General features: G+C 41.1%; 1 protein-coding gene across 1 annotated transcript in view; it reads left to right on the forward strand.

Moving 5' to 3' along the window:
• The first annotated feature begins 418 nt into the window (after positions 1 to 418).
• igfbp5b (insulin-like growth factor binding protein 5b) overlaps positions 419 to 8,341 on the forward strand; it is a 14,948-nt gene continuing 7,025 nt past the window's right edge. Inside the window, exon 1 of the mRNA XM_014024712.1 lies at positions 419 to 1,154. Within this exon, the coding sequence (XP_013880166.1) occupies positions 821 to 1,154 (334 nt within the window). The 5' untranslated portion in view covers positions 419 to 820. The remainder of the gene's footprint in view (positions 1,155 to 8,341) is intronic.

Here is an 8,341-nt window from a genome sequence, read left to right on the forward strand (position 1 = left end):
GATGAATCGGCTCAAACTTCTCATGTTGCTTCAAAAATCACATGAACACGTGCTTCCTGTCACTTTAACAAGTGTTTCTATTTGAAACTGATTTAAATATCATGTGCAAAACACTTGCTTTGTACTTTACTTCTTATAAAACGTTGCTAAAGTTAGAAAACCAACGTGTTTTACTTTGCGAGCTCCGCAGCTCTGCCTGGTTCTGTCAGGATCAGCAGCAGAACTTGTTGGGTTTTGTAAATAAAGCTCTGCAGATTTGGAGGAATGTTTTGTGTTGCTCCTGGTTGACATCAGGGGTGAAAGAGTGATCCTCCTCCTCCTCCTCCTGCAGGAGGAAAAAAAAAAAAAGAAGAAGCAGTTTGGCCTCCTGCCAGGCTGTGGAACAAGTGCGCCTCCCTTCTCCTGCTGTTTGGGGGTTTGGCTGCATGTTTTTAAAAAGGCAGGCAGGTCTCCAGTTGATCAGTCTGCTCAGGAAACTTGTGCAGGAGAAAGTACAGAAGACCTGACTCTGAAACGGACAGAACTTCTTTGGTTTTTGATCCTTCTTGTTTTTGCTCCTGCAGCTTCAGAGGACCTTACTTCAGAAATAAGAATAATAAAAAAGCACATTTCTTGGTGTTTAATTCATTGTGCAGACAGAAAAGCCAGGCTTTCTTCATGTTTCTCAGCAGATAGCAGCTCCTGGATAAAGACTTGGCTTTAACTGTAAAAATCGGATTATCTGACAGACTTTGTCCATCAGAGCTCCCTCCTCCTCCTCCTCCTCCTCCTCCTCCTCCTCCTCCGAGCCTCTCCGGGCTTTTTATGCTCCAAGCTGAAGATGTTTGGGAGTTTCTGCCTCTTGGTGACCTTCATCCTGGGGGTGTCCCGGTCCTGGGGCTCGTTCGTGCCCTGCGAGCCCTGTGACGACAAGGCTCTGTCCATGTGCCCCCCGGTGCCGGTCAGCTGCCAGCTGGTGAAGGAGCCCGGCTGCGGCTGCTGCCTGACGTGCGCGCTCACCGAGGGGCAGGCGTGCGGGGTCTACACCGGGACCTGCACCAAGGGGCTCCGCTGCCTGCCCCGGAGCGGCGAGGAGAAGCCCCTGCACGCGCTGCTCCACGGCAGGGGGGTCTGCACCAACGAGAAGGGGTACAAACCTGCCGCCCAGCCTGCAGGTAAGACCGGCTGCAGGACGCACGAGAGGCGGGGGGTGGGGGTGGGGGGGTCCTGTTTGGTGCTTTTCATCCATCCGCGACTTTATCATCATCATCATCATAAAAAAAATCAAAATAAAGAAGTTCACGAGGCAGAAACACCTGATTACCTTCAAACTGCAGCAGCTTACTGCAGATAGCACAGAGCCCTGTAGTTAACAGACAGCATCTTACCTGTTTCAGATAGCATTGCTTTGGGAAAAAAATGCTTTAACTTTCAGACAAGACTCCAATTTGTCACAAATTAATGTAAAAATTTAAGAAATGACCCTTTTTTTTTAGTCTCAGTTCCTCTCAGAAGCCAGGGTTTGACCGGTTTGTTGCAAAAATTTTACCAAAATGTTTCGAAAATSTCTCAAAATGTTTGCAAGGACACTCAGTTACCTCTGGCAAGTCTCGGGAATTTTAAACTCTTCAAATTCCTCCCTGAAAACAGTGTCAGAGTCACTACGGGTGCCTGCTCAGCTGTTCAGTTTCTGTAATCCCAAAAGCATTTTTAAAAAGTCAACATTTGTGCAAATTTCACCAAGAGTTCAGACCAAAGCTTCAGTRAAAAGTATGCATTTGCTTCACAGCTCAGTGAAAAAAATAGGTTTATATTTCCRTCCGTTCAGATTTAAACTTTGTMTTATCAGGTAAGATATTWMTTGTTTCAGGACCTCTCTCTAAAWCTCTTCAGAAATTCAGGACCRTCCCTTTAAAAACAAGAGCAGCCTGCACAGCTTCATTCTGTTGTATATTTACATTTCAAGGCTAAATTAATAACAGAATGATGTTCCTGTGAGTTTTGTGCTTTAAAGTGACAAAGCTTTAAACATACGGATTCATTTATGCAAAGAATTAAACCAAAAAGTGTCTAATTCTAGTGTCATTCCAACATGTTTGTTAAGTTCAGCTGCCTCTCGCATTGTACCTTTTTTTTTTTTGTACAAACTGTCTTCGACTTTTATCACCTTCTCAGTGACTTCAGGCTTGAAGCAGCTTGTGTGTGAAGGAGTGAGGTGCTGCGTCTCTCTCCATGGGTCGTGTTACACCAGAATTTATACAGATTTAGTCCCACAGGCAGCCCTCAGGGTGGTGTTTAGAGTCGGATTACCTCTAAATCTGCATGCGTGAGAGAAAAGAGGAGAAGACAGGGAGACAGAGGGAGAGGAAACCAGTCGTCTCAAATCATTTAGGCTTATTTTCCTCTCAGTGCAGCAGCTCCACTGTCACTCAGGTGTTTTAGCATCTTATCGGCTTGTAGGTAAACTGTTCAGCAGCTCTCGCCTCTTCATGACTCATGAAGCTGAATCTGATCCGGCTGTAAAATGAATCTGAAGCTGTGCAAAGAACTGATCACTATCTGATGATATAAAGGTGGACCACCTTACTGTGTGTGTGTGTCGTGTGTGTGTTTGTGTTAAACTGAAGAATCTGTGTGCCGACTCTCACGTATGACTTGGGCGGGGCCATGTGGGTGTCTGTGTTCATTGTGTTGACACTCAGCCAGTTTAGTCTCATTCTCCCTCAGCAGTGAAAATATTATTTTAACTTCATCARTCAGAATCCAGTCACTTTCTGCTCCTCATAAAAAACAACCTCATTTTTTAAAATTATTCTTCACAGGAGAATTGACCATCTCTAGTCTGCGGCCAATATATTATGCATCACAATACCAACGACATGATTCATTTAACATACAAAAAGTCATGTTATTCAGGCTTTTATCACAATACAATACAGGTTTTGATTATGATGCAGGTTTTTATCATGATACGATACAGGCTTATGGTACGACACAGGCTTACATCACAATACAGGGTTTTATAATGGTACGATACAGGCTTACATCACGATACAGGGTTTTATCGTGGTACGATACAGGCTTATGGTACGACACGGGCTTACATCACAATACAGGGTTTTATAATGGTACGATACAGGCTTACATCACGATACAGGGTTTTATCGTGGTACGATACAGGCTTACATCACGATACAGGGTTTTATAATGGTACGATACGGGCTTACATCACGATACAGGGTTTTATCATGGTACGATACAGGCTTACATCACGATACAGGGTTTTATCGTGGTACGATACGGGCTTACATCACGATACAGGGTTTTATCGTGGTAAGATACGGGCTTACATCACGATACAGGGTTTTATCGTGGTAAGATACAGGCTTACATCACAATATTGTGGTACGATACAGGCTTACATCACGATACAGGGTTTTATCATGGTACGATACAGGCTTTTGGTACGATACTGGCTTACTTCACGATACAGGGTTTTATTGTGGTACAATACAGGCTTACATCACGATACAGGGTTTTATCGTGTTACGATACAGGCTTTTGGTACGATACAGGCTTGCATCACAATACAGGCTTTTATCGTGATACGATACAGGCTTTTGGTACGATACAGGCTTACATCATGATACAGGGTTTTATCATGGTACGATACAGGCTTACTTCACAATGCAGGGTTTTATCGTGGTACGATATAGGCTCACGTCACGATACAAGATTTTATCATGTTACGATACAGGCTTACATCACGATACAGGGTTTTATTGTGGTACGATACAGGCTTACATCACGATATAAGATTCTATCGTGTTGTGATACAGACTTGCATCATGATACAAGATTTTATTGTGGTACAATACAGGCTTGCATCACGATACAGGGTTTTATCGTAATACGACACATGTTTACATCATGTTACATTGTTTTATCATGGAATGATACAGGTTTACATCACGATATAGGGTTTTATCGTGGTACAATACATGCTTACATCATGATACAGTCTTATCATGATATCATACAGTTTTATATCCCGATACATGGTATCATTGTGGTACGATACATGTTTATATCACGATACAGGTTTTTATAATGGTATAATATAGGGTTTTGGTAGGATAAAGTCTTATCAAGATATGATTCAGGCTTTTATAACAATGCAGGTTTTTTATCGTATGATACAGGCTTTTGGTACAATACAGGCTTCTATCACGATATGAAACGGGCCTTTATCATGATACAAGCTTTTTTTATGAAACAGGCTTTAATCACAATACAGGTTTTAATGATGATACAGGTTTTTATCACAATACAGGCTTTTATCATGATACAGGCTTTTACYGTGATATGATACAGGCTTCAACCATGATACAATACTGCCAATAATCATAATATAATTTAACCTTTAACCACAATTCCTGCAAACATAATGTGATCATTTGAGAAAAGCAATAATCATGCATTAAACTATTTCTATTACCCAAGTTTGTTCAAGGCAAAGTCTACAGCAAGAAACATTAAAACATCGATGACCTTTCCACAGAACCCCACTTCAAAAGATCTGCACTACYCCTTTAATACTGTGCTCAGAATATTTCCTGGTAACTTTACTGTGTCAGCTTACTGTATGAGGGCAGAAACACTTAATGTGCTGCCAGACAGTCTGCACTACAAGGTTTTTTTTCTTGTGTCACTCGGCCTTGTCATTAATATTTACAATCAGAGGTTTAAATAACTACAGGCCTCTAATAATCATATATTGCATGAGAGTTTCATATATGCACTGTAGTCCCTCTGTTGTGTAGCTTCTAATCACCAGGAAAGAATTGCATGTCATCACTTACTTTAGGAGAGCTGTTTGACTCTGAGTGTTACCATCTGCTTTCTGCGCTCACATCATCACTGGCAACAGCTGCTTACCGAGTCCGAGCAGAGGCTGGGGGGAAAAAAGAGAGAAAGAAAGAAAATGGGAAAAAGCTGATTGTCTCTGACTGTGCAGTAAGACTAATAAGCAGTCGGTGTTGCAGCCTCTCAGACGTGACGTGTTAGAGACGTGGCTTCACGGTGGGCTCTGTTTGAAAACAGAAGCTGCTCTGTTCAGGAGCTGCAGAACTTTAAGGATGAAATCTGCAAGCTGACCTGTCAGCTGGAGGATTTACACCACCTGTGCTTTAACTGGGCTATTACCAACGTCTGGGTGATCATGTAACCTCTCACTGCAGGTAAAGTGCCAGCAGCCAACAGAAACACGACTTTGACTCTGTTTACATTTTGCTCCTGGATGTTCAGTGCACCCAGGACCTCTCTGCTCTCCTCAAACAGCTGCTGCTGCGACTCGAAGCGAGTCAGAAACTCGTCACACCCAGCAATTGTGTTGTGGTGGCGGTGACCCGAAAAGACGTTGCATGCATGCGTGCGGCTTGTTGCAAACCCAAAACCCAAATACGGGACAAAACCTCAGACCAAAATTAGCCGCGTACAGTAGAGCAGCCGCGCGCCTCGCTCTCATAACTCCACTCCTCACACGACTCGACAAACTGAAAGCCAGCAGCTGTAAACAGAAACGTTTGCTTACCTATAGCAGCATTTCCCTGTGGGGACAAAAAAACTGCATCCTTTCATAAGCCCTGTTTTGCAGTTTATGATCCTTGAATTGTTCTTGTTGCTATTTATACCGTGCATTCAGAAAAGCAGGAAACTTTTTGATTGCAATGAACATATTTCGTGTGCACAATGCTGCCTGCGGGGAAAAGTTGTTTCCTGCGGTGTTCAGAGGCACAAAACTGACCGAGAAATTCCTGCGACAACAAAACATACAGATTTAACCCTTCGTGGAGCGTCTGTTCTCTTAAATCTCTGCGCGTTCGGGATTTATTTCTGTTTCTGATTACTGTTCATGAAACATCTGCACTGATTGGCCACGAGGAAAGTTTGATTAAAGTAGATTTTTACAGGTTGTTTACAGTTTTAAGTAAATGCAACGTGCTGGAGATTGATCAGGTGGCGGCCATCTTGCATTAAGTCAGCTCCAAACGTTAGCTGACCTGAGTAGATATTTTGCTAATAAACATCGCTTAGCTTCTAAAGGGTGCTGTTTGTAAAGTTACAGTCAAAAATTACCACCAATATTTTTGTTTTTTTAGTCTAAGAAAAAAATAACCGATTTTTCAAAGTCAGTTTTCACCATTCAAACATTTATAAATGTCAGTTTATAAACTAAATATTTAACTTACAAACTAAATATTTAGCTAGCAACTTAAATATTTAGCTATCTAGCTAACTAAGCTAATTATTGAACTTGCAAGCTAATTATTGAACTTGCAAGCAAAATATTTAACTTGCAAGCTAAATATTTAACTTGCAAGCAAAATACTTAACTTGCAAGCTAAACATTTAACTTGCAAGCTAAACATTTAACTTGCAAGCTAAACATTTAACTTGCAAGCTAAACATTTAGCTCAAAACTAAATATTTAAGTCACAAGTTAAATATTTAGTTTATAAACTATGACTTTTCTAAATGTATGAATCATATGGTGAAAAACTGACTTTGAAAAATAAATCTGTTCTTTTTTTCTTATAAAAGACTAAAACAAAAACATTGGTGGTAATTTTTGACTGTAACTTTACAAACGGCAGCCCATAAGCATCTGCCTTTTTGCAACATATGACGGTTTAACAACTTTAAAGGCAGTTAGGACAGCTAAAAGTTATGTTTAGAGGAGCGCTTTTCCTGCAGAATTACAGCTAAATACGTACAGGCATGATGCAGTTCTGGCCATTAACCCGTTCATTGTTTTCCTGGTAGGAACGCTGTGCTGCTGCACACGTTCTCAGCTCTTCAAATATTCAGCAGCTTCACAGYGATGCTGGAGGATGAGTTACCAAACGTCACAAGTCTTCAGGTTCTCCATTATCTCACAGGTCAAATCTGTAACTTCAGACTAAAACCCGATAAAAAAGGTGGGATTTTATGTTTTTATTTTTGCTTGAATTACAACCTTTTAAAGATCCAGAGGAGAGGAAACCCAGAGGAGACGTTGGCTCTGAAGGAACGTGGGATATTCATGAAGCGTAATTGTGTGCAGATGTTAATTTTTAAACAGAGACGTATCAGGTGCACCTCCTCTGGCTCCTCTTGTCCTAATGAAACCTTTGGCCTGAGGAGGGAGGAAGAGGAGGAGGAGGAGGAGGTGGTGAGAGATAGCAGCACAGCTCCGGGCTCAGACTAATAAAAGGGGAYGGCACATGATTCTGCTCGCTTGGCTGAGTTTCAGGAGTTAAACCAGACCCCGCGAGCCTCCTTTACAAGTYCTGTAACTGTAGCACGGAAAAACTGAGCCTCTGCTCAGGTCCTGGTCCTGGTCCTGGTCCAGCACCAGAAAAGGTGGAGTTTGGTGACACTGGAGCGTCTCCTGGATCATTATTCTGGGACTGAGCCACCAACTCCACTGAAAACTTTAGGTAGTGATGTGCAGATCGATACTGAAATATCGATAGGCTACTACTGAAACCAGAACTTTATGTTCTAGAATCGATACTAAAATCAAAATATTGGTACTTTAGTTATTTCACATAATGTATATCAGTAACAGGAAAATAGTGGAAAATAACTAAACCATTCAAATCATGTCTAAATCATATGTGGTTGGAGGGAACTACTTTTTCTTCCWCTTGAGTAATAAGTCTGTAGGGGTATGGCAGGTCATTTTAACATAAAATCTGCTTCATCCGACTGTAATTAAATTCTAGATGAGGGGTTCCCAAGCATTAGCTCTGGCCAAGGACCTTCTTRCAAACCCACAAACAATTGAAAACACACAAAGTAACAACTTTTAGAATATTTCTCACTTTTATCCACTTTTCAAAAATTATTAGATTTCTTCAGAATAAGAATTGTGCTAAACAAATATAAAGTTAGGGTTAGAAAGACTTTTAAATTAAAGAAATTACTCTCTCATGTATTATTTATAAAGCTATTACTTGAAAAATGCTACTTTTTAAGAATAAGAATTGTGCTAAACAAATATAAAGTTAGGGTTAGAAAGACTTTTAAATTAAATAAATTACTCTCTCATGTATTATTTATAAAGCTATTACTTGAAAAATGCTACTTTTTAAGATTTAACAGACACATTATGTGTGTCACCACAAAGTATCGGATCAGTATCGTCGACACCAGCCACATTTTACTTGGTATCAGTATCGGTAAGAAAACTGGCAGTATCGAACATCACTACCTTTAGGAGCGGCGGCGGGCGACAGTTTTCCTACAGTGCAGGGTGCAAACAGGAGAGCTCATCTGAAGGGTTTATTTATAGCTGGGGGGCCGGGTTGGCGTTGGG

This window comes from Austrofundulus limnaeus, unplaced genomic scaffold, assembly GCF_001266775.1.
Source record: "Austrofundulus limnaeus strain Quisiro unplaced genomic scaffold, Austrofundulus_limnaeus-1.0 Scaffold436, whole genome shotgun sequence".
NCBI lineage: Eukaryota > Metazoa > Chordata > Actinopteri > Cyprinodontiformes > Rivulidae > Austrofundulus > Austrofundulus limnaeus.